At 41.8% G+C, this 25,979-nt stretch overlaps 1 protein-coding gene across 3 annotated transcripts in view; it reads right to left on the bottom strand.

Annotated features, from left to right (window-relative positions):
• Nucleotides 1-232: 232 nt before the first annotated feature.
• The window catches only part of col4a6 (collagen, type IV, alpha 6), a 418,171-nt gene continuing 392,424 nt past the window's right edge, over nucleotides 233-25,979 (bottom strand). For all 3 annotated transcript variants that reach the window (XM_072595456.1, XM_072595455.1, XM_072595457.1), the window contains 6 exons: nucleotides 23,645-23,743; nucleotides 20,001-20,147; nucleotides 15,236-15,352; nucleotides 11,412-11,603; nucleotides 9,939-10,225; nucleotides 233-6,552 (listed from right to left, as the gene is read on the bottom strand). In XM_072595456.1, the coding sequence (XP_072451557.1) occupies nucleotides 6,292-6,552; nucleotides 9,939-10,225; nucleotides 11,412-11,603; nucleotides 15,236-15,352; nucleotides 20,001-20,147; nucleotides 23,645-23,743 (1,103 nt within the window). In that variant the 3' untranslated portion in view covers nucleotides 233-6,291. The remainder of the gene's footprint in view (nucleotides 6,553-9,938; nucleotides 10,226-11,411; nucleotides 11,604-15,235; nucleotides 15,353-20,000; nucleotides 20,148-23,644; nucleotides 23,744-25,979) is intronic.

Raw genomic sequence — 25,979 nt, 5'->3', positions numbered from 1 at the left:
CTGCTGTATGTTCCCAATTGGACGTGACACTTTAAGAAGCTACACGGGTCCGCTGGGAGAATTACATACGGCAGCATTTCGACTGAGATCCCCTACTTAAGGACTTATGAAGTTGCTTCTCTATTAATGCAATTTCATGAGTGTAGTAAAAACAAACCAGACCTTTTCCCAATACGAATGCAGGGAAAGAAAAGTCAGAAAGTTAAAAAGTGAAGGGAAAAGCACAATGGTATCAAACACAAGAAAGTATAATGATTTATTGGAATATCATTAAAATGCACACACACCCACTCCTGGTACAATAGTAGCACACCAAAAGCTGAGATTTAGGGTCCAGGACATATACAGTACTTAGAATTGTTTCCCCAGTTATGGCTCCAATATGTTCAACGTGGAACAACACAGAGTTTAGTAATCATCTGCTTAATAATATTCAACCACACAAAAAAAATCACATTAATAATAGACATTTAAGAAAATCTGGCAGAAAATTAAGCACTGAAATAGGAGTCACAGGAGCAGGTAGTACTTTCACCATCAAGGCTAGTTACCTTTAAGGAGATGACTATTAGCACCAAGACAAAAGAAATATTGACAAAACATAGATGTTTGATTAGATTACTTACAGTGTGGGAACAGGCCCTTCGGCCCAACAAGTCCACACCGACCCACCGAAGCGCACCCACCCAGACCCATTCCCCTACATTTACCCCTTCACCTAACAGTTTAGCACCTAACCTGCACATTTTTTTTGGACTGTGGGAGGAAACCGGAGCACCCGGTGGAAACCCACGCAGACATGGGGAGAATGTGCAAACTCCACACAGACAGTTCCCGAGGTGGGAATTGAACTCGGGTCTCTGGCGCTGTGAGGCAGCAGTGCTAACCACTGTGCCACCGTGCTGCCCTTAATGTTGGCTGTCTTCCAAATTATTATATGGGGCAATCATCAAAAGCGCACACAAGAAAGTCTGTCACTGCAAAATCTCTGAAAGCCATTGCAAATATGACAGCTGATCCTATCTAGCTATCTCTACAGTGTGTTCTCATTAGCCCCGATGTTGTTTATGTGAAGATATAGCACAGTATTGTATTACAATTGTAGATTTCTGATAAAGGGCCAAAATATTTTTAACGGAATGGAATTGAGAGTTGCACGGAGAAAAAAAGAGAGAATGATTGTTTTATTTTGTACTATCAAATCTTACTGATTCAGATTCTTTATAACCAAACAACTTTGGATATTGAGAAATTGTTGTTGGGAGATTTGATCTGTCCAAAGGAACGGTACAGAATCTTTTGCAAACTCGAACACCAGACAAAATGTGAAGATTCTTTAATGGGTATTTTCATCAGGTTTGACTTACTAACTCTCCAACAAAATTCCTTGTATCTTGTCTTACCTTAGATTCAGACTCTAGATCTGACTTGAATAGCATCAATGGAATTCTGATCAGTGCTAAATTTGTTCACAGATTTCCAACACTAGGAAGAACATCAATCTTCCTTCAGCTAAAATTTCTTTCAGCTGCAGAACAGGCAGATCATTGAGCAGTGCTTTCCAATCAGAGATTTTAGATTAGATTCCCTACAGTGTGGAAACAGGCCCTTCGGCCCAACAAGTTTACACCGACCCTCCGAAGAGTAACCCATCCAGGCCCATTTCCCTCTGACTAAAGTCCCTAACATTATGAGCAATTTAGCATGGCCAATTTACCTGACCTGCATATCTTTGGACTGTGAGAGGAAACCCACGCAGACACTGGGAGATCTAGGAAGGTTAGGCTTTCAATGAGCTACCTTTGCATTGGTGAAACAAAAACCATCAAAAAGGCAAATAGAAGATAGTTAAATCAAATTTCTTCATGAAGTTTTAGATCCCACTTTACTCTGTGTAATTAAAAGAAATGGGAGCATAAGGTAAATTCAGCACTTCGATACACCTAGACATTAAAAAATGCCTGAAGAGAACAAAAGCCTTAAGAGCTGAAACCAACCTATTCTTCTTCAGAGCAAGAGAGAAGACTGAGAGGAGAAGACCACTGGTGCCTCCACCTCACATATTACCTAAGATGACACCAAGTTAGTATGAGTATACGTTTACCTTACACGGCTATGGAGGCATTTCTTGTTCAATCCTTAATTTCTGGTGAACTTTTAAGCTCATTGAGATGAGGGATATTCCATGGAACATACAACAGATAAAATAACCATTCGATCAATGTCAATACTGACCTTTAATTTAGGAAATGGAATACTTCCCTCAAATTGGAAATCTAGTAGATTCTAACCTCTCTAATCCAAAAATCTATCATTCAGAAAAAAGCTGCTATTTGAAAATATTTTGAGCATTTGTTCAATGTCACTTTCGTACAATATTTTGGGAGGGAAACCATAGAAGGTGTTTAGATGAGGAAAACTCTTATTTATATCATTTTTTTTGTTAACACAAATATTTACATCCACATTGTTTTCTGATCTCACACTTGATGGTTAGACCTTCCAGTATCATTCTATGATCCAGAAAATGTAAAAATCCAGAAATGCGTTGGACACAAGCATTCCAGACTGAAGAGGTTACTGTCTCCTGTTTCAAGTGTTTCCAGCTTGGTTGAGCTTTCCATATTCTGTTCCAGCCAAATGCCTTCATGTCAGTCATAGAAAAGGACTTCAAAACCCAATGATTTATCATTCCCATTCCACTTGGAGCAGAACTGCCAATCAGTGCCAAATTTAAGATAATGTTGCATTTGTGCTCACATCCTCCAGGATCTCAGCTGAGACTAACTCAAGCAGAGTTTCGGCAAGTCCTTTAGAGTCAGCAGACAGAGGAGACTTTACAGAGTCCTTTTGACAAGTATACATAAATTTATTGTTTACTATCATTCGGCAGTTTATATATTTCTGCAACATCAATGGCCTAGGGAAAGTAATGTTGCCCTTTTAGCATTTAACATTTGGTTATTTGTTTTAAAATATTATAAATTGAATTTCTACAGCTTCAGAGTTTTTTTTTAGTACAAATGTTTAAATTTTAAATTTCAGTAGTACCAAATGCCATTCAAAATAGAAACCTGATAACAATAATTATATGTGACAAGGTATTAAGCAACAACAAACAAAAAGGAGATAAAGTTTGGAATTATTTTCTTTAAAATCAGACATAAATCATTTCCAGATACAATGACAAGAGCACAATTAAAACCAATTCATCTAAATTCTGAAATGTATTCTTTCCAAATTGGTGGAGGTTGGGTGGGGTTGTGGTGATTGAAGTTTTCAGAGAGTCAGAAGCAGGTTCAAGAGATTACATACTGAATACACGATGCCCTGCCATAAGTAAATTGAGTTGAATACCCTAAATGCAGTGAAGCAATATAAAATAGCACCATTTTGAATACAAACACTTGTGGGTTTAAAAAGTATGTTGTTTTTCTTTGGCACAACAGGGGTTTGCCACTGTCTGGTTTTGAAGTGCACACAATTTTCCAATATTCTCTTAAGTCATTTGAGGATTTGGAAATTTTACCCTCAGAACTTAAGCCATGATTTAAATCCTTACCAGGCCTCTAATTACGTTCTCAGTTGGCTTTTGAAAATGGCAAAATATTGCATCTCCACATCCTAAAATACTGTGCATTTGAACTGGCTATTCAATTCAAAAGCAGAGCTTTTTTATGAAGGTTCATTTTTAGCTGAAATTCTGCTTCAGCCTAATTGCCTTTTCTATCTCTGGCATATCCCTGTTGCTTATTCTGGATTAAAGACAAAACCCTCGATTGTAATACTAAAAGCTACCTCTGAAAGAAAAGCAGCATGTTCATTGAAGACAGTTTCTGTATTCAGTAAAAGGTTTGGTGACCCATGGCTTTTTTGGTTTGTAAATGGTGGAGTGATCAGTGGTTCACTAAACTGATAGCACCATTCATTCCCGCATTGCAACACTAATGACTGACAGTAAATCACTGTAATTTGAGTTGTGACAAATATGGCTCAAATTGATGTCACATGCAACCAACACAACAAACGTTCCTCAGTTTTAGATTGAAGAAATAAAAGTTCTGGCATTTGTAGTTCATGGTATGACAGAGCCCTTTTAATTGGATTTGATCTACATACCAAGCACCAGTTCCTTTCTAAGCTTTCATCTAAGACTGCCAAATCTCTTCTCTAAGCAAGTAGGAGAATAAAACCCTCCCTGTCTATTGGCATCTCTCTACTGACTGGTTCTTAACCTATAATCAAAGCCAGAATGCAGAAATACCACATTTGCATTCATTTTTATTTTGCTATTAATTGCTAAATGCTGAAATTTTAACCAGTGCAACACTGTTAGTGAATACACCTGGGAATTTACATATTACGTAATGATTAACAGTGAATGCAGCAGTTAAATGCACCAAAAATGTGCCAAAACCATTTAGACCTGTGGGTAGGGAGGGGAGAAGATGGGCATAATTCTGTGTTAAAGAATTCTGAGTTAATGATTAATAGTGATCGAGGAAAATTCACTGCACCTGCCAGTTATATGTCATAAATTTGATAATTAACTATTGCAGACAGCCTTTGGTTGTTATTTACAACCTCTCCACTTAAGAGAACTGTATGTTTTTTTAAGGAGTAGACACAAAAAATAGAAACTCCATTGTGCAAATATGAATGAAAGCCAGTTAGATATATCAGTGCAGGTACACACGTGTTTATTGATTTCAATGACTCAGATCTATTCTGTGGTAGCAGAAAGAAAGTAAGGCAACAATTTCACTTTCTGAGGTAGCCGTGAACTGTAAGAGCACCTTTGTGATAAGTAAACGTGAACCTCCGCAATATTTTTAGTTTCCTGCTATTCCTTCTACAGGCCTTTTCTAATGTGGCTCATGATCTAGGAAGTGCACGTGATAGCTTTAAACCTAGTCCTGCACACAATTTTTATTGCGGAAAAGTATCTTGCACAATGAGTATTTTAAAAATACTTTTTTCTTTGTGCGAATTACACAAATCATTCCTATTTCAGGAGAGTAAATTTTAGTTTTTTATATAATGAGGATGGGGAAGTTGGGTCAGCACACATCTTTTAAAATTAAGTTTCACAATAAAGCAAATGTATTTACAGTATGTATATATATAAAAGCCTTTGAAACATAGACCAGTTTATCTTCAGTAGCCAACACTGAAATGCAACCACTTTGAACTGTCAAACATCTTTTGTTCAGCATCCCTATACCCTGTCTCCATGTTTGCAACTTCTGGTTCTTGAATCACATGCAACTCATTAATGATGCATGCAACTCCCAACCTAAATTGATCAAACTCATTTCTTTGGGCAATTAAATGAGTTATTTCTTTTTTTTTCTTTTATTAACACTGTACTTTCAAAAAGTAATTCAATAAACAAATATTTTTGGAATCTGCTTGTCTTCTTTCTCATTGTTTTTGGTATCTGAGTAACATTATTCCATCTCTTCAGATATTTGTTTCTGACTAAATTTGAAAAATGGATTCTCTTGCCTTAAAGCTTGCCATCTTCTGTCCCAGCCCTGATGTAAGCCTTTTGGGCCACAGCTTAGAGGAAGGAAGCTGCAACTGAGATAAGTTGTAATATAATGGCAAAGAGGAAAATGCTTTAGTGTCATGCCAACTTGGAAAAGGGCACCATGTGTGATAACGCCAGGGATAATTTATAGGAGCATTAACAGTTTGCACTGAACAGTCAGGAATATGAAGAAACACAATTGGCAAGGAGGTCTTAAAATAACTCAACCCCATGCCCAGTTTTCAAAAAATGCCTGTGGAAGAGCTGGCATTTTCTTGCAAGTGGGCGGTAGCATATCATGTGGCACAGCCCATTAGACAGACATGAGACGCTTAAGAGACATTCCCTAGCTTTACTATTCACAAATTAATTCACAACATCCTACACCTTTTTAGAATGTAGTGAACTCCAACTACACCATAATCAGGCATGGCATCAGCCTGATCAGTCTTAAAGAAGCTACTGAAAATAAACTGCAACTAAATAGGTTGGACCAGAGCAGGCCCAGTAAATAATGACTTTAGCTGGTTCTTTATTTGTTCAGTGGAAGCTTAGTAGGTTAATAAAATGGGGTGGGGGGCACTTTGCATAGTTGTATGAATCAAGTTATGCCATTTGTTTTTAAAAATACAATCTGTTTTAGAAACCTTCTCCTCCTAATTTACAAAGTTTGTAAAACTGGCTGGTGATTCATCAAAAAGGCCTTTGTCAGCAGACCAACAGTCACACCAGTCAGGCAGCTTTGAGCAAGCTGGCCACTACAAATACTTGATGCAGACTTGACAGCGACTGACCCGAGTGCGCAGCTGACCCGCTTTCAGCGTCTCCGAGGGTGGCGATTCCACAAACTGCTGGCCCTCCTCCACGATGGTCAGCCAGAAGCTGTACTTGTTGGCAAAGTAGTGGCACGTGCCGCGGGCGCCATTGCATTCGATGAAGGGGGTGGAGCGGAAGTCCTCCAGGCAGGAGCCTGGCGAGACAAGAGACTGGCCTCCACCTTCAGCACCAGCAGCTGTGTGCTGGAAAGAGAAAGAATCCACGTGAGTGACAGCAGAGATACTTCGAGCGACTGCATTCTCTCCTGTAATAAGGCTGTGGTGCTATTAACCACTCTTGGCCAGGAAAAGGTGGACTGAATTGTATCTGCTTAACTATTGATGCTGCACTAATTCTGCCCCTTCTCCTACAATGCTGCAATTTTATTAGTGTTCATCCACCATGGTGCTATTGAGGCATTTGAGGGGCAACTAGAGCCAGAGTTTTCCACACGGAAACAGACCCTTCTGTCCACACCGACCAGATATCCTAAATTAATCAAGTCCTATTTGCTGGCATTTGGCCCACAGCCCTTTAAATCCTTCCTATTCATGTACTCATCCCTCAGGTGCCTTTTAAATTGTAATTGTGCCAGCCTCTACCACTTCCTCTGGCAGCTTGTTCCATACATGCGCACTCTCTGTGTAAACAAAATTGTCCCTCAGCTCCCTTTTAAATCCTTCTCTCTCACCTTAAACCAATGGTCTCTATTTCCCCCACTGTCAGAAAAGGACTTTAGCTATTCATGCTCCTCATGATTGCAAAAACCTCCATCGCTCCAAGGAAAGACAGCCCCAGCCTGTTCAGCCTCTTCCTATAGCTCAAACACTCCAATCCTAGCAATATCCACGCAAATTTTTTCTGAACCCTTTCAAGTTTAATAACATCTTTCCTACAGCAGGGAGACCAGAATCGAATGCAGTATTCTAAAAATGGCCTCCAATATGTCCTATATAGCCGCATCATGACACCTCAACTCCTATGTTCAATGCACCAATTAATGAAGGCAAGCATACCAAACTAATTGCTACTGAGAGGCCTCATCTCACTGCTCATTAGATTCAACAGGCAGGCATGTGTGAAATGCGGAAATGCCAGGTTTGTCCCTGTGCACTGCGGCCCAGTAAAGTTGCCTACTTTCTGTCTTGGTGCTAATTGAAAGCTGACAGGCTCCTGGTAGTTATGCCTTCCCGTGTTCGGCATCTCTGTCTAACATGTCCTGAAACCCTGCCTCATCTCACCCACCTTCCTGAGGCCTGCCTGAGATCTGGAGATCCAGGTCCATAGCTGACTTTGGGTGCAGTACCAAGACAGGCTGCCATTTCTGATTGGCACTGTGACAATAGACAATAGACAATAGACAATAGATGCAGGAGTAGGCCATTCTGCCCTTCGAGCCTGCACCGCCATTCAATATGATCATGGCTGATCATTCCTAATTAGTATCCTGTTCCAGCCTTATCTCCATACCCCTTGACTCCACTATCTTTAAGAGCTCTATCCAATTCTTTCTTAAAAGAATCCAGAGACTGGGCCTCCACTGCCCTCTGGGGCAGAGCATTCCACACAGCCACCACTCTCTGTGTGAAGTAGTTTCTCCTCATCTCTGTCCTAAATGGTCTACCCCGTATTTTTAAGTTGTGTCCTCTGGTTCGGCACTCCCCCATCAACGGAAATATGTTCCCTCCTGCCAGAGTGTCCAATCCTTTCATAAGCCTATACGTTTCAATCAGATCCCCTCTCAGTCTTCTAAACTCAAGGGTATACAAGCCCAGTCGCTTCAGTCTTTCCGTGTAAGGCAATCCTGCCATTCCAGGAATTGACCTCGTGAACCTACGCTGCACTCCCTCAATAGCCAGAATGTCTTTCCTCAAATTTGGAGACCAGAACTGTACACAGTACTCCAGGTGTGGTCTCACCAGGGCCCTGTACAGCTGCAGAAGCACCTCTTTGCTTCTATACTCAATCCCTCTTGTTATGAAGGCCAGCATGCTATTAGCCTTCTTCACGACCTGCTGTACCTGCATGCTTGCCTTCATTGACTGGTGGACAAGAACACCCAGATCTCTCTGAACAGCCCCTTTACCTAATTTGATACCATTGAGGTAGTAATCTGCCTTCCTGTTCTTGCCACCAAAGTGGATAACCAGACATTTATCCACATTAAACTGCATCTGCCATGCATCTGCCCACTCACCTAACTTGTCCAGGTCACCCTGTAATCCCCTAACATCCTCATCACATTTCACCCTACCACCTAGCTTTGTGTCATCAGCAAATTTGCTAATGTTATTGCTGATACCATCTTCTATATCATTTACATATATTGTAAAAAGCTGCGGTCCCAGCACGGATCCCTGCGGTACCCCACTGGTCACTGCCTGCCATTTCGAAATGGAGGCTGCAGAACTGCTGGACCCCAGTTGGTCAGGAACTGCATGAAACAGGACTTGCCCCTGAAGGGATGTGGAAGTCTTATTTCATGCTAACTGAAGACACGACAGCCAAAAAAATTTAAAGTGGGGTGAACTGAACAAGTGAACTCAGGCAATGAGTTAACATTACACGAGGGAAGAATCATACAGTACAGAACAGGCTCTTTGGCCTATCAAATCTGTACCACATAAAATATACTGCTATCTACACTAGTCCCACTTTGTCTCATTAGGTCCCTAGTCTTGAATGTTAGAACACTTCAAGTACTCATCTGGTTTCCCATCTCAACTACCTTCCCAAATGATACACTTCAGACCCTTAACAGCCTTTGGGTGACAAACGTTTCACCTCTAAATCTTTTCCCTCTCACTTTAAAATTATGTCTCCTTGTTATTGAGGATGTTATTGTTGTTAAGGAGCAACTTTTTCACACAGAGGTTGGTGCGCGTGTGGAATGAGCTGCCAGAGAAAGTGGAATAGGCTGGTACAATTACAGCATTACAAAGGCATCCGGATGGGTATATGAATAGGAAGGGTTTGGAGGGATATGGGCCAAGTGCTAGTAAGTGGGACTAGATTAGGTTCGAATATCTGGTCAGCATGGGCAAGTTGGACCAGAGGATCTGTTTCCATGCTGTACCTCTGTATGACTCTAAAACTATGCATACTTTCTCCTTCAACCTTGTGGGTGCGAAAATTAAACAAATAAATACTTGCATTCATACAATAATAGAGGGCATAGTGGCAAATACAAGACAGATCAGCATAGGGCCCGATAAAGTTTGACTATGGACCCAAGATAAATTGACTTGTTGACACTCATTATCTATATAAAGAATGGGCACTTGAACGATGCAATACAATCTGTCCACTCGGTAGAAAAGAGAAAAAAACTGATGGAAAAAAATCCACATTTTAATGCTTAATAACTGGGATAGATTTTGCATGAGCAATAACTTTGTGCACCGGGGCTCCTGACGTGTTCAGCAGAGTAGGAAGAGGGTGTTTCCTCCTCAGGAGCTTATGCAGAGCTGACCCTACCTGCAATACTTGTTGCTGCTGACTCAAGCCCTCTATCCCTCCCACACCTTGTTTAACACAAGTGAAGTGCCAATGGCAGGACCAATTTCTGCCAAAAGAAGTTAGCACTAACCATGAGGAAAGAGTAACCTATCCACAGACTCCGCCAGCCTTCAGGGCACTGTGGAATGGTTATGTCCTGGCTATGCACAGCAATAGCCTGAGATGGCACCTCGCAGACTGAGCAGCGGCTGATGTAGCGTTGGATCTGCTGGTTGGAGACAGGCATCATGGGGATTGGGGCAGTGGTAGAAAGCCAGTAAGACTTGTCGTTCCTGTTTGCGTAGTGGCACACCTCATCAACATTGCAGTACAGGAAAGGCATAGTGGTGAAACGGGGCAAGCATGAGCCAGCCATTCCTGCAGAACAGCAAAGACGAGATTATTTTAAAATTGCATCCTGTACACTGTCTCGCATGGTTTCAAGAATATTTCACATGGTCGCTTGTGCAATACTATAGCCAACCATTGTACATGACATAAACCTCATTCCTCACTATCAATGATTGACTTTTAAAATGCAATCAATAATCAGATTAATTCAGGCCCAATTTCTTCCAGGTGCCTTAAGCATGGGGTATTCCTCTCCATGTACTGGAACCAGGGACACAGATTAAGAATTAGATCCCTCCCATTTAAGATTGAGATGAAGATAATCCTTCTCATTGAGAATTGTTAGTCTATGGAATCCTCTTCCCCAGATAGTAGCAGAGATGAGATTAAACAGCAGGGGAGGTTCAAAAGTCAAATGACCAACTTTTGCTTCAAACTCATGTTCTTTTTTCCTTTTGTTGATTTTAATTTTTTTGCCATAACAATGCATGTTGACATCCCTGTCTGGGGAAATAATTCACACATGGTAGTTAACCACAGTCTACAAGCATTTGGATATCATGAGTTATAGCCATGGTACACTGGCTTCATGTGGATATTGATGTCAGAGGCATAAACTGCAGCTTTCTCACACTGTCTCATTGAGATTTGCATCATGACATTGATGTGTTCCTGGCTTTCACAAATTTTAGGGTGACCAGATTTTCAAAAGTCAAAACCAGGACAAATCAACAAACCATAGGAGGATGGAACTCCACAATGATTGGTGTATTTGGCAACCAATGGTAGGAGTCTGAAGGAACGATTATTGAAGGCAAGCGATCATGTGATGACATCTGCCAGGGTAAGTTTGGCAACCTTACTCTATAGAATATTTAAAAAGCTTCATCAGTAATGGGATTGTGGACACAAGATGAAGTGTCCCCTGTAGATAATATCAGAGTAAGTGGTGCACAGGTCCACTGTATGCAGTGCAATGCAGTGTACTTGGTGTTTACCATGAAATTTCAAGCAGAGGTCTCTTCCTAAAAGACCAATTTATTGCTGATGAAAACTGAAAATGTGAAAACTGAGACACCTGAGCAACTTATGGGAAATGTAGCTGAGACATTTAATCGAACTTCAGGACTTTCGGGCAAAATAAAATATAATGACTGTAGCAGCATTTCTGGATAAATGGGTTTGCTCTGTGGCATAATGTCTGTGCACTCACCCAAATCCTGGTTATGAGTCTTTTCTTGACCTTCCACAAACAGTAAGCTGTATCCATCCCACAATCTGTTCATTCCCAATGGGCAGGGAGGCACGCTATCTGATTGACTGTGTTTTACTAGCGTGTAGCCCACATTCACACTACGAGCTGGCATTCCTGGAAGTCCTGCTGTTCCCGGCTTCCCGGGGTTACCTGTTGCGAGTTGGGGCAGGGACGAAGAAATAATTAGTGGTTATTTCTGTGGTTTTATAAATGTCAAAATACCAAGGCCATATGTTTACTGATTGCTTTCTTGCGTATTTGATGTGGATACCACTGTGCTTTTGGCAATTATTGAAGTTAATGTAAGTCTCAAGTGATGCAAACTCTGCATGAATGTCGGAATTCAAATCCACACTAATGGCAATAATTTCTTTCAGCTTTACACTGTCCACAAGCTGGAACTCAATGGTGGTGCTCCAGACTCTGAGTCAGGCAGATGAAAATTCAGATTTTATGCCAGAGACTTGAGAATATAGCCTCAACTGACAACTCCATTAAGTACTGCACTGTTGAAGTGCTGACTATCGGACGTTAATCTGGGCTCCTGTCTGCCATCTTGGGTGGATGTAAAGTATCCTTTCTCCAAACATGGATAAAACATGTTTGAATTTAAGAGTGAGGGTGGAAGCCAAGCATTTGACCAAGGAGCCAAAACTGAAGTCAATGGGAACTGGGGAAAGCTCTCCATAAAGAAAGGTGGTTGTGGTTCATTAAAGTGAATCACATCAGATTAAGAACATTAATGAAGGAGTTCCTCAGGGTAGTGACTTAGACTGAACAAGCTACAACTGCTTTCTCAATGACCTTTCCTCTATCCTAAGGTCATAAGAAATGGGGATGTTGACTGATGATTAACGGGCATCAGCACTGTTTGCAACTTCTCAGACACTGAAGCAGTCAGCGTCAATATGTAGCATGACTGGACAACTGCTGGCTGATAAGTCACAATTAACCTTCATATTACACAAGTGCCAGATAATGATCAAATCATTCATAGAATCACAGTCATAGGGTCATAGAAATCTACAGCAAAGAGGAAGACCCCTTTGACCCATCATCTTCACAATAGTCAAAGCAAACACCTAACTATTCTAATCTCGTTTGCCAGCACTTGGCCCAGAGCCTTGGCATCACAAGTGCATATATAAACATAGGAACAGGAGTAGGCCATTCAGCCCTTGAGCCATTCAATAGGTTTATGGCTGATCTGATAACTTCATACGGTCTTTGGCCATAAACCCAAGTGCCTTTGCTTAACAGAACAAATCTATCTCAGATTTAAAATTAACAACTGATCCAGCATCCAGTGCAAGCTTGGGAAGAGATTTATAAACATCTACCATTCTTTGTGTGTAGAAACACATCCTAACATCTCTCCTGAATGGTCTGACCCCAATTCTCAGACAATGCCTCCTGGTTTCAGAATCCCCAACCAGTGGAAATAGTTTATCTTTATCCTCTCCTTTCCTGTTAATATCTTGTAGGCTTCGATCAATCACCCTTTACCCTTCTAAATTCTAGAGAAAACAGGCCTAATGCGTGCAATCTTTCCTCATAACATAACTTCTGAAGTCCAGGTATCATTCTTGACTCTCTCCAAAGGCAATATATCTTTACAAAGCTGTGGTTGCCAGATCTGCTCACAGTACTTCAAGTGAGGCCTTTGCTTAATATATCTCAATCATGTCCCCCCCCAATTCTCTTCTGTTCCAAATAAAAGAACCTATTTTCCAAATAATGTCTGTTACTTAGAAGGTACAAGTCAAGAGTACAATGGAATATGTTCATTTGCCTGGATGAGTGCAGCTCTAACAGCATGCAAACACCTTTGATAGCCTTGAGAACAAAGCAGTCCACTTGACTGACACCTCCGCAACAGGTACATAGTGGCCTCTGTTTATACCATGTATAAGACACACTATAGCAACACACTAAGGCTCTTTCAAAAGCACCTTCCAAATATGCAACATCTGCCATCTGGACACTCAAGATCAGCAGACACATGGGAGGACCACTATCTGCAATTTCCCCTTCAAGCCACACACCATCCTGACTTAGAAATATATCACCATTACTTCACTATCATGGAGTCAATATTCTGAAACTCCATTCTTAACAGCACCATGGGTGTATCTACAGAAAATAGACACTTCAAGAAAATTGCCTATTGCCAGTATTTCAAAGGTAATAAAGACAGGGAATTAAATGCTGGACTAGTCAGTAAGGCACACATCCCATTGGACCAAGAAACAAAACAGATGACCATTTAAATTTAGCATGGTAAAATGAGAAGTGATGTATTTTGAAAGGCAAGTTTACAAGAAACAGTCTAAACTAAAATGGTCCAGCCAAAATGTCAGGTGGAGGAATTCACATATCCAAATCTTTGAACTGGGTAAGACTATAAAGAAGCAGACAGATTTCTAGGCTTTATAGGTAAAGCCAAATCAACTGCCAATGTAAGGGAGATATGCCAAACCTTTAGGCTTCAGCTATAGAACTGCAGACAGAAAAAATGTCAAGTAGTCAGATAAAGAGGTATTAGTATTATCAATCAAATAATAAAAAATGTTTTTGAGGAGCATTGTAATGCTGGAGACGCTGATTGATGCAGAGAGGTTTAGGGAGAAAGTTTCAGAGCTGAGGACCAGGGAGCTGAAGAGATAGGTGGATTTCAATGTGCTGCCTCCTGGTGAGTTTGCAGGCAGAGGGGGATGGCAGGTGGAGAGGGGGTTCATCTGGCAGAAAGATGGCAGGTAAGGAGCCCATCACCTTCCTAACTCTCCTACAGACTGCGTTTATACCCTGCTACCAGTTAAAGCCCTTAAATAGGCAATTGATTTTTACTCAGTGCCAGGTGGGCAGCTCACCATAATGGAGGGTACATAGTAAACTCTGACAGGGTCACTCGTGAGCTTCTTTGGGATGGGGGAGGACCCATTTTTTGAGGTGGGGGGCCTTGGTGCTGACCCTTCTCCATTGCTCACAGTCCCCAGCCCACAATCCCTATATCATCATAGAATCCCTACAGTGCAGAAACAGGCCCTTCAGCCCAACAAGTCTTCACCAACCCTCCGAAGAGTAAACCACCCAGATCTATTTAGCCCTGATGAATGCACCCAAACTACATATCCCTGAACACTGTGGACAATTTAGCACTGCCAATCATCCTAACCTGCACATCTTTGGATTGTGGGAGGAAACTGGAGCCCCCAGAGGAAATCCACACAGACAAGGGGAGCATGTGCGAACTCCACACAGACACTCACGCGAGGCTGGAATTGAACCTGGCTCTGTCAGGCAGCAGTATTAACCACTAAGCCACCGTACCACCCCTCTTCCACCTTTGCCCATCTGATTGGATCCTTTGGTGATTCCAGTAGCATTTTCAGCTGTCGTGAGCCTATCACTGTCTGGAAGCTCTCATCAGGATCCAGCTACTGTTCTAGCTCTTGGTCACTAGTCCTAATACCGCAACATGTGACAGGGTGTCAAATGGTATAGCAAACATATTTTAAAATAATAACATAATAATGAGCATGATCATTTTCCACAAACTGCATTGGTGGCAAGATGTTCAGGCAACTCATGTACAAAGGAATCTCAAAATGAATTTTAAAAACTGTTCGATGTTGACAACATGAGAAACATTTCCAGTAAATGTAATTCTGCATCCATATCTCTTCAAACTTGATGAAGTTATTTCAGGAGTTAAGATAGCACCATCCTGTTGAGTTTAAGCACAGAGAGCTAGCTTTAAATTGTTTACATACTTGGCTTACCTTCTAATCCAGGTGGTCCAGGATATCCCTTCAGGCCTGGATCTCCTGACATACCTGGAAGGCCAGGTAAACCATTTGGTCCCACTCTACCTGATTTCCCAGGCTGGCCTTTGACACCTAAATTAACAATGAAGACAACAAATATTTATCATCAACATAATTCCAGCAGTGTGGATGCTTGCATTTTTCACAGGGAGGCAAGCAATAGTCTTAAGTTGGTATCAAAGTAGAGCTAGTTTGAGATGCCCGGTTGTAACACTGCACCCATACACCTTTATAGTTACACAATTGTCTTTTTGTCAGTATACATATTGGAAAAGGGCAATGTTAGTGAGAATATGGAGATACAGGCTACAAGATTGGATGGGATTGAAGTTGACAAAGAGGAGGTTTTAGCAACTTTGGAAGATCTGAAAATAGTTAAGACTATAGGATTTATCCTTGAATTCTCTGGGAAGCCAGGGAGGAGATTGCAGAGCCTTTGGCTTCATTCTTTATGTCATCATTGTTGACAGGGGTAGTGCCAGAATGATAGCAAATGTTATTCCCTTGTTTAAGAAGAGGAGTCAGGAGGACCCTGGTAATTATAGGCCTGTGAGCCTTACTTCAGTTGTGAGTAAGGTGTTGGAGAAGGTTATCAGAGATAGGATTTATAATCTCTGGAAAGGAATAATTTTGATTAGGAATAGTCAACATGGTTTTGCGAAGGGCAAGTCGTGCTTCCCTAACCTCATTGAGTTCTTCGAGAAGGTGAGAAAACAGGAGGATGAAGGTAAAGCAGTTGATGTAATGTATATGGATTTCAGTAAGGTGTTTGATAAGGTTCCTCATGGTAGGCTATTGCACAAAATACAGAGTTTTGGGATTGAAGGTAATTTAGTGGTTTGGATCAGAAATTGGCTAACTGATGAAGAAAGAGGGTGGTGGTTTATTGGAAATATTCAGTTACCAGCGGCGCGCCACAAGGATCTGTTTTAGGGCCACTATTATTTGTCATTTTTATAAATGATCTGAATATTGGCATAGAAGACTGGGTTAGTAAATTTGTGGATGACACTAAGGTAGGCAGAGTTGTGGACAGCGATGAAGAATGTTGTGGGTTACAGAGGGACATAGGTAAGATGCAGAGCTGAGCGGAGAAATGGCAAATGGAGTTTAATGTGGAAAAATGTGAGGTAGTTCACTTCGGAAGAAGTAACAGGAATGCAGAATACTGGGCTAATGATTCAGGGGAGATTTACTAGAATGTCGCCTGGTATGGAGGAAAGGTCTTACAAGGAAAGGCTGAGGGAATTGAGGCTGTTTTTGTTGGCAAGAATAAGGTTGAGAGGTGATTTAATCGAGACGTATAAGATAATCAGAGGTTTAGATAGGGTGCACAGTGAGAGCCTTTTCCCTCAGATGGTGAAGGCTAACACAAGGGGACATAGCTTTAAATTGAGGAGTGATAAATATAGGATAGATATCAGGGTAGTTTCTTTACTCAGAGAGTATTAGAGGAGTATCTGCCTGCAACAGTAGTAGACTCGCCGACACTAATGGCATTTAAATGGGCATTGGACATACAGATGGATAATGATGGAACAGTGTAGGTTAGATAGGCATCAGATAAATTTCGCAGGTCGGTGCAACATTGAGGGCCAAAGGGCCTGTACTTCGCTGTAATGTTCCACGTTCTATGTTCTAACAATGCAAATCACAACTGGAACATAATCACACCAGGGTTCAATGTCTTGGTGTGCACAACAGCTACTTAGAAGTGGAACCAGATAATGGTGTAATATGAGCAACAATGCTGTTCTGTGCCAGCAAGGGAACACTAATAGAATAATCCACCCTCGAGTTATTTATAAGTTTAGAACATTTACATTCTGTCAGATGAATCCTCATGTATTCACAACGTAATAGCCAGAGAATGGGGTAAATTCCTAACCCATTTATACTCCAACATGTGAGAACAAATTCTGGCAATTGCCTTCCCTAAAGGACATTAGTGACTCAGATGGGCTTTTCTTGACAATGGTTTCATTAGACTCTTAATCCAAAATATTCTTTTTTATTTGAATTCAAATATTACTATCAGCCATAGCAGGATTTGAACTCAAATTCCAAGAGCATTACTTGGGTCACTGGACTAATAGCTGGCTGATAATTCCACTGGGCCATCACCTCCCTGAATAGCTTCCACCAGGCACTTGTTTGAGCTAATAACTTAGGGAACTGCAAGAACTGCAGAACAGAGAGGGATAAGTGTGTACTACAGGGCAAGAGTTATAGCTGGGGGCAGGGAAATTATGATGCGTTGAGGCATGACTTAGGAGGTGTGGATTGGAAAAGTAGATTCCAAGGCAAGAACGTAATTGATATGTGGAACTTGTTCAAGGAGCAACTATTGAGTGTCCTTGATAAGTACGTACCTATCAGGCAGGGAGGAAAGGGTCGTGTGAGGGAGCCGTGGTTTAATAAGGAGTTGGAATCCCTTGTTAAATGGAAGAGGGCGGCCTTTGTAAAGATGAGGCGTGAAGGTTCAATAGGGGCGATTGAGAGTTATAAGGTAGCCAGGAAGGACCTGAAGAGAGAGCTAAGAGCAGCAAGGAGGGGACATGAAAGGTCCTTAGTTGGTAGGATTAGGGAAAACCCTAAGGCGTTCTATAGGTATGTTAGGAATAAAAGAATGACTAGGGAAGGAATAGGTCCAATCAAGGATAGTAATGGGAAGTTGCGTGTGGAGGCTGAAGAGATTGGGGAGGCGCTGAATGAATACTTTTCGTCAGTATTCACTCAGGAACAGGACATTGTTGTCGATATGAATACTGAGGCACGGATAAGTAGAATGGATGGCTTTGAGATATGTAGAGAAGAGGTGTTGGAAATTCTGGCAAGGGTGAAAATAGATAAGTCCCCTGGGCCTGATGGCATTTATCCTAGGATTCTCTGGGAAGCAAGGGAGGAGATTGCAGAGCCATTGGCCTTGATTTTTGTGTCCTCTTTGTCGACAGGAGTAGTGCCAGAGGACTGGAGGCTAGCAAACGTGGTTCCCTTGTTCAAGAAGGGGAGTAGGGATAATCCTAGTAACTATAGGCCAGTGAGTCTCACTTCTGTTGTGGGCAAAGTCTTAGAGAGAATTGTAAGGGATAGGATTTATGCACATCTGGATAAGAATGATGTGATCAAGGATAGTCAGCATGGTTTTGTGAAGGGCAGGTCGTGCCTCACAAACCTTATTGAATTCTTTGAGAAGGTGACTAAGGAGGTAGATGAGGGGAAAGTGGTAGATGTGGTATATATGGATTTTAGTAAGGCGTTTGATAAGGTCCCCCATGGTAGGCTACTGCAGAAAATACAGAGATATGGCATTGAGGGTGAGTTGGAGGTTTGGATTAGGAATTGGCTCTCTGGAAGAAGACAGAGGGTAGTAGTTGATGGCAAAGGTTCATCTTGGAGTGCCGTCACTAGCGGTGTTCCGCAAGGATCTGTTTTGGGACCATTGCTGTTTGTCATTTTTATAAATGACCTGGAGGAAGGGTTAGAAGGTTGGGTGAGCAAGTTTGCGGATGATACGAAAGTCGGAGGAGTTGTAGACAGTGAGGAAGGATATGGCAGGTTACAGCGGGATATAGAGAAGCTGCAGAGCTGGGCAGAAAGGTGGCAAATGGAGTTCAATGTAGCTAAGTGTGAAGTGATTCACTTTGGTAAGAGTAATAAAAAGATGGATTACTGGGCTAATGGTAGACTACTTGGTAGTGTGGAAGAGCAGAGGGATCTTGGTGTCCATGTACACAGATCTCTGAAAGTTGCCACCCAGGTAAATAGTGCAGTGAAGAAGGCATATGGCGTACTGGCTTTTATTGGTAGAGGAATTGAGTTCCGGAGTCCTGAGGTCATGCTGCAGTTGTATAAGACTCTGGTGCGGCCGCATCTGGAATATTGTGTGCAGTTTTGGTCGCCATACTATAGGAAGGATGTGGAGGCACTGGAACGGGTGCAGAGGAAGTTTACCAGGATGTTGCCTGGTATGGTAGGAAAATCCTATGAGGAAAGGCTGAGGCACTTGGGGTTGTTTTCATTGGAGAAAAGAAGGTTTAGGGGTGATTTGATAGAGGTGTACAAGATGATTAGGGGGTTAGATAGGGTTGACAGTGAGAACCTTTTTCCACGTATGGAGTCAGCTATTACAAGGGGGCATAGCTTTAAATTAAGGGGGGGTAGATATAGGACTGATGTTAGGGGTAGGTTCTTCACTCAGCGAGTCGTAAGTTCATGGAATGCCCTGCCAGTAGCAGTAGTGGACTCTCCCTCTTTATGGGTATTTAAGCGGGCATTGGATAGGTATATGGAGGATAGTGGGTTAGTGTAGGTTAAGTGGGCTTTGATCGGCGCAACATCGAGGGCTGAAGGGCCTGTACTGCGCTGTATTCTTCTATGTTCTATGTTCTATGTACTCATGACAGAAACTGCCCAATTTTCTCATCCCATTAGACCCAATGGATTCCTGACCAGACAGGTGATCCACCCATACAGTGAAGACAAGCCTTACCTCCCTCAGTCTACCTTCTTCCTATATTCTAAAAAGATTGTTACAAGTTCATACCCGGGCAGGACACAAGGTCTAGATTTAGCTCATCTTCTGTCTGATTTTTGTGTTGTTGACTTCTGTACCATAACCCCAAGCTGTTTGCTCGAGCAAAAACCATTTGATTGACTGTGAAATACAACTAAAGCAATGACATTGAAAACATGCGATCTAACAGTAAGTTAAACATACCTGGAAATCCTAAGTAACCAGGGATGCCTTGATTTCCCGAAGAACCAGATAAACCAGCAGGTCCAGGCAGACCTGGGGGACCGGGGACTGGTGACGCGAGTATAATTTCTGATACCGCTCCCGGTAAGCCTTGTTCTCCTGGAAAACCTGCGCAGAACACAGTGATTCATCGATTATTTACTGTGCAAAGAAAGAGCATGGCTGGATACCAACTCAAAAGGATGATTTTAAAAGCAGAATGTAGTCAGATCATAGGAAATCAGAAGGCCAGGTCACATATAACCACGCAAGCCCGCTCTGCCAGTCAATATGATCATGCCTGAATCTCTATGCAGAGTCAAGTTTCCCACCCTATTCTCAAATCACTTGATTCACATTGTATCCAAGAATCTATCAATACTGGTCTGGAATATATGCCCACAGCTCTTTGAAGTAGAGAATTCTAAATATTCATAACTCTCTGAGAGAAGAGATTTCTCCCTATCTTACTTCTCAATGACTGATCCCTTGTCGAGGGCCTGTAACTCTAGAATGTTCAGCTAGGGGTAGGGGTAGGGTGTGTGCTACACAGTATCCCAACTCACAGTGTGTCAAATCCCCGAGCATTCAATACTTTTCAACTGAATCACCTGTTACTCTGCGAAACTCCGTAAAGACATGGGGCCACTTTAGATGATCTCTCAAATTGTTTGGCTGAGTTTCACTCTCGACTTCAGGGCCCCACCGCCCGAAGCAAGGAGGCAGGGGGAGGGCAGGATCCCGGCCCTGCACTTGCCATTAGTGGGATTGGCTAAGCCACTCTGCTGGAGGTAGATGCCAATTGGCAGGGCACCCAATTCTGGGCAGTAGGTGGCCTCAAGATGCTGCTGGTCCAATCAGACGTCAGAAGCCCCAATCAGTGGGAAAGGCAGGAGGTGCTGAGACAAACCAGAGATTTTGGTGCCACCTGCAGGTGGTTTAAGTTTGGAGAGGAACCCCATTGGACTTTGGAATCTGCTTTCCCTGTCCTCAAACTCCTCTGTGTGCTCTGACACTCCACAAATCTGGCGGCTTTGCCACATGGGCTGACAGGGCTGTGGCAACATGCAGACAGGTCAGACAGGCTCTTAACACAGGGCCTTTATTAGCTCCTCACCTTCATTTGACAAGGCAGCAGTTTCTCAGCAAGTTCTAAAGCTGGGAAATGAGAGAGCTCCAATCCCATTTTCGTTTAGACTCCACCCCACTCTCTACTTCTCCCTCACCTTTGATTCTTTGCACAGAATACAATGGGCTTTAAATTGATCAATTGGAAAACACCAGTGACTCACTAATGGTGGTTCCTCGATGAAATTAAGTGCCACGGGTGATTTGGTGATGCAAAGAAAACAAACGTTCAATGATGTGAAAGAGTACTTTTGGATATAGAGAAAAAGAGGGAAACGTGAGGAGCAAGCCAACCTAACACAGACCCCAGGCCTTACTCTGAGCCCACTACCTTGGAGCAGCTGAAAACCCTGCCCTTTGGACTTGACTGATTTGTAACATTACAGGGGGATTTCTTCCTGAAATTTAACAAGATTCAATCATATTCTGCAGTCTCCAGCCCAATGCAGTCAGCCCAATCAGTTATCACCACACTAAGATCCTGCCATCGGCCTTCAAATTCTAAATAATTGCAATGTCTTGAGGGCATGCTACATAAGTACCAGTCAAAAAGTTACTAAAACAACTGACCAGACGCTTCAGTTTAATAATAATGATGATCACTGCATGAGAACACTGCTTTCTGACTGTTCCTGTAATGATTCTTATGGGCGAGTTATGGAAGTGATATTTCAGGCACATACAGGCATCAATTTTACAAAAAGTTCTCCATTCAGGTACACAATACGAATTAACGTATTTAAATGGTACTTGTGTTTGGCCAAGCTACTGAGCGAAAAAGCTGCCGGCCACACTCGTGCAGCTATCTCAGCAGCAAATAGTGAGGTGCAGAATTTGTCTTGTCTCTTTTAGAGTTAGAATTTGACTGTTTTACAACTTAGGAAATGTGTGAAATGAATGAAATTCTTTGCAACAAGGTCCTACCTCTTTGTAATCAAGTTTTGACGACAGAACATCATTCTGTGAAAACCTAGAGAAAATTGCTATGGAAGATCACTATAGAAAGTTGTTATATTCATTCAGTAGAAAGTTTGCATTATCCAAACAGTGTCTACAATTCATCGATTACATTATAACCAGTTTGCGTTGATGAAATGCATGTTATATCAGAATGACCCGTATATAGTTGTGCATTTTGCTGCATTTGAGCTCATTTCTACCCCATTATAATTAATTTCAACCAATTTTTCATTGAGTTCTGAAATGAAGTATAAATGACATAATAAATGCAAAACACTATAAATGCTAGAGATCAAAAATAAAAACAGAAAGTGCTGTAAAGATTTAGCAGCAACTCTTGAGACAGAAATGAAGTTCAAATCCATTGGACTCTTCTTTGGAACTTAAGAGAGTTCGGAATGGAAGTTGTTATCTTCTGCTGTTGAAAAGTATGGGCAAGGTCATGAGAAAGCCAATGATAATATAGAGGTTGGAAGAGATTAACTGCCAAAGATGTCACAGAATTAAAGTCTAGATCAATGGGAATAGCAATAGCAAAGAAACAAAGTTTTGGCCTAGAGGTGGAGGCCATCCCTAAAGCAATCTCCTTGGCCTTATGAGAACGTTCTGTCACAACCAAGGAACAGCAATGGAGGAGGAAATGAGAACTGCAGATGCTGGAGACCAGAGTCAAAAAGTGTGGTGCTGGAAAAGCACAGCCAGTCAGGCAGTGTCCAAGCAGCAGGAGAGTCGGCGTTCCGAACATAAGCTCTTCAACATGTCAAATCTCCTGCTCCTTGATGCTGCCTGACTGGCTGTGCTTTTCCAGCACCACACTTATCGACTCAGAATACAGCAATGTCTGTCTAAATGCAGAAGTATGACATGCTTCCCACCAACTCACTAAAGCAGAACATTGACATTGTTGTTGTGCACCCACAGTGCAACCAGAAAATGGAACATCAACCGGGTGTAATGGGCCTGTCATTGCTGCCTTGCCACCCTGTTCTCCTTTCACTGGCCACCTCACTACTTTGTTCTCTAGCCTCAATGTGTACAAGGCACATCCCAATTCCCACAGCTAAACCTGCAATGTTTACATCTCTAATACTACTCACGCATTAATACATTTTAAAGAGCAGAGAATATGTCTTTATAAGTGCTATTTTTCAGAGTGAACAGCCGAGGTGTTCTTCACATTGCTATTGCAAAATTTCCATTCAAATGCAGTGGTGTCCAAGACACTGCCGTGGCATGTGCAGTGAGTACCCTCCCTGCAATTGCACTGGCAACAAATGAAGCCAAACGAGGTACAGACTGTCAATTGGGAGAAAAAAATCTAACTAGGTTTCACTGTTTGTGATCTGATGTTGTTGAACTCAATGTTGAGTCCAGTACTGTATAATGTTCCCAATGAGAAGAAATTATGATATAGTATTTTACCGAATTGCCCAACTCTCAGGATTACACTTTATTGATCGAACAAAGTTTACCATAAGTAACAGATTCCCAGAGAAAAAGCTCTATGTGTAAGTTACTGAAATAGTGACACCTCTTACCTTCAAGACCAGTATCCCCTTTGGGTCCTGGGTATCCTGGATCACCAGGAGGGCCATTTGTTCCTGGAAATCCCATGACACTTTGTTCTGGCCTTTCACCTAAAACAAAGAATTTAATTATTTATTATTATTTTGCTTATTATTGCCACTCAACATCCAACTTACTAGTCATCCACATCAACCCCAATCAAGTGTTCTTATGGAATTTCAAAGTTTTCCAATTGTTGTAATGCTTCATCAAAGTAAAGGGTACTCTCCCAGTGTTTTTACAGCCACTTGATCTTATTATTGCCTTGTCTTCACAGCATGCTTTAACAAGAAATGTAGGTAGATACTCTTACTTGATAACTTCAGTATCACTACCCAAAACTCCTCTTGCAGCAAGATTCTGAACATTTTATAGCAGCTTTGCCTTGTACCGTGTAACTTGGCTAAGATTTCTGCAAGGAGAAAGTGAGGTCTGCAGATGCCGGAGATCAGAGTTGAGAGTGAGAATCAACATTTCCTGATAAAGGGCTAAAGCCTGAAACGTCAATTTTCCTGCTCCTCGGATGCTTCCTGACCTGCTGTGCTTTTCCAGCAACACACTCTCAACTCCGATCTCCAGCATCTACAGACCTCACTGTCTACGAGTTGATGTCAACCTTACTGCAAAGCCTTTTCCAAGGATGCCATTCCTGATGAAGGGCTCCGGCCCAAAACGTCAATTTTCCTGCTCCTCGGATACTGCCTGACCTGCTAAGATTTCTGCAACCCCATTTCATGTAGGTCATTTATCACCAAAAGGAACCGGAACAAAACCAGGACTAAAAATGTTAAATCATTGGGAAAAACTGCCTAATGTCATAGAGATCCACAGCACAGAAAAAGGCTATTCAGCCCATCAAGCCCAGACTAGTCAAAAAGACATGTGCCTTAGCGTCACAAGTGCACACCTAAATACTCCTTAAATGGCACAAAGTTTTCTGCCTCTACCGCTGCCGCTACAGGAAGTGAATTCAAATTCCTATCACCCTCTGAAACCCTCTGAAACTCGTCCAACAAGGGAAAGGCTTTCCTTGTCTACCCTCTCTGAACTCTGTCTACCCTCTCAGTCTCTTCTGCTCTAAGAAAAACAACCTTACTCTGTCAAATCTCTTTTCATATCTGAAACTCTCCTGCTCGGGCAACTAGGAGTCTGGCCTCCTATTGTTTTGAGCACAGAAGGTTAAGAGGTGATCATCTAAAGTGCTTAAAGATGATTAATGGACTGAACAGGCAGACAGAGAGAAACTATTTCCTCTGGTGGGAAAGTCAGTAACAAGGGGGTATAACCTTAACAACTGGGTTCAGGAATGACATCAGACAAACCTTTACAGTTCAGAATGGACCCACTAGAACTATGACTTCCAACACCATACTGATATGGTCACCATTCATATATACACTTAAGTGCTGGTCATGGGTTTGTACAGTGCTTTCACAGGCCTCAATGAGTTGTTGCAATGCATCTTGTAGATAGTACACAGTGTTGCCATTGTGTGCCAGTGGTGGAGGGAATGAAGGTTGAAGATGGTGAATGTGGTGCCAACAAGGCTGGAACTACTTTGTCCTGGATAATGTTGAGCTTCTTGAGTATTGGAGTTGCACAGATCCAGGCAAGTGGAGAGTATTTTATCACACTCCTGACTTGTGCCATGTAGATGGACAGGATTTTGAGGAGTCATGAGGTGAGTTGCTTGATAAAAAATTCCCAATCTTTGACGTGCTATTGTAGGCGCTATTACTAAATGGCTTGTCCATCAGTTCTGGTCAGTGATGGTGTTCAAGGTGGTGGTGGGGGATTAAGGAATGGGATTGGCATTGAATTTTAAATAGCCGTGAAAGGAGGGTGTGCTAGGACAAAATCTTAGAACTCCCTCATGTGACAAGTCTGTGAGCCTGCATTATAATAAAAATTCTCCCTTAATAAAGGTGTTTGTTGAAGACCTGAATATAATTTACAGTTCCCATACATTTCTCTCTTTCCAACCTCCTTCCACTTTGAGTAGGAAAAGCCCAGCACTTCATCAGAATTATAAAAGCATTTTTTTAATAACTCCTGCAGCACGTGTCAGCATAACCAAGCTCATTACTGAGACAAGTCGCTTGTGTTAAAAAGGAAGCCTGCTATTGTATGTTGCTGACTTTAACTTTGTATATATTATATATAGAAAAAAATAATGTGCACAGTGTAACCACCGGGCTGCAAAAACAAATGTTAGTGTTGTGTTGAAGGATAATGAAACCTTTTTAAAAAGAAAAAAATAAGTGTTTTTAGAGACTGTATTTATCTGTAGCTAATCTTGTTGGTGGG

Source organism: Chiloscyllium punctatum, chromosome 25 (genome assembly GCF_047496795.1).
Source record: "Chiloscyllium punctatum isolate Juve2018m chromosome 25, sChiPun1.3, whole genome shotgun sequence".
NCBI classification, from domain to species: domain Eukaryota; kingdom Metazoa; phylum Chordata; class Chondrichthyes; order Orectolobiformes; family Hemiscylliidae; genus Chiloscyllium; species Chiloscyllium punctatum.
This window is presented reverse-complemented; position numbering and strand designations above follow the sequence as displayed.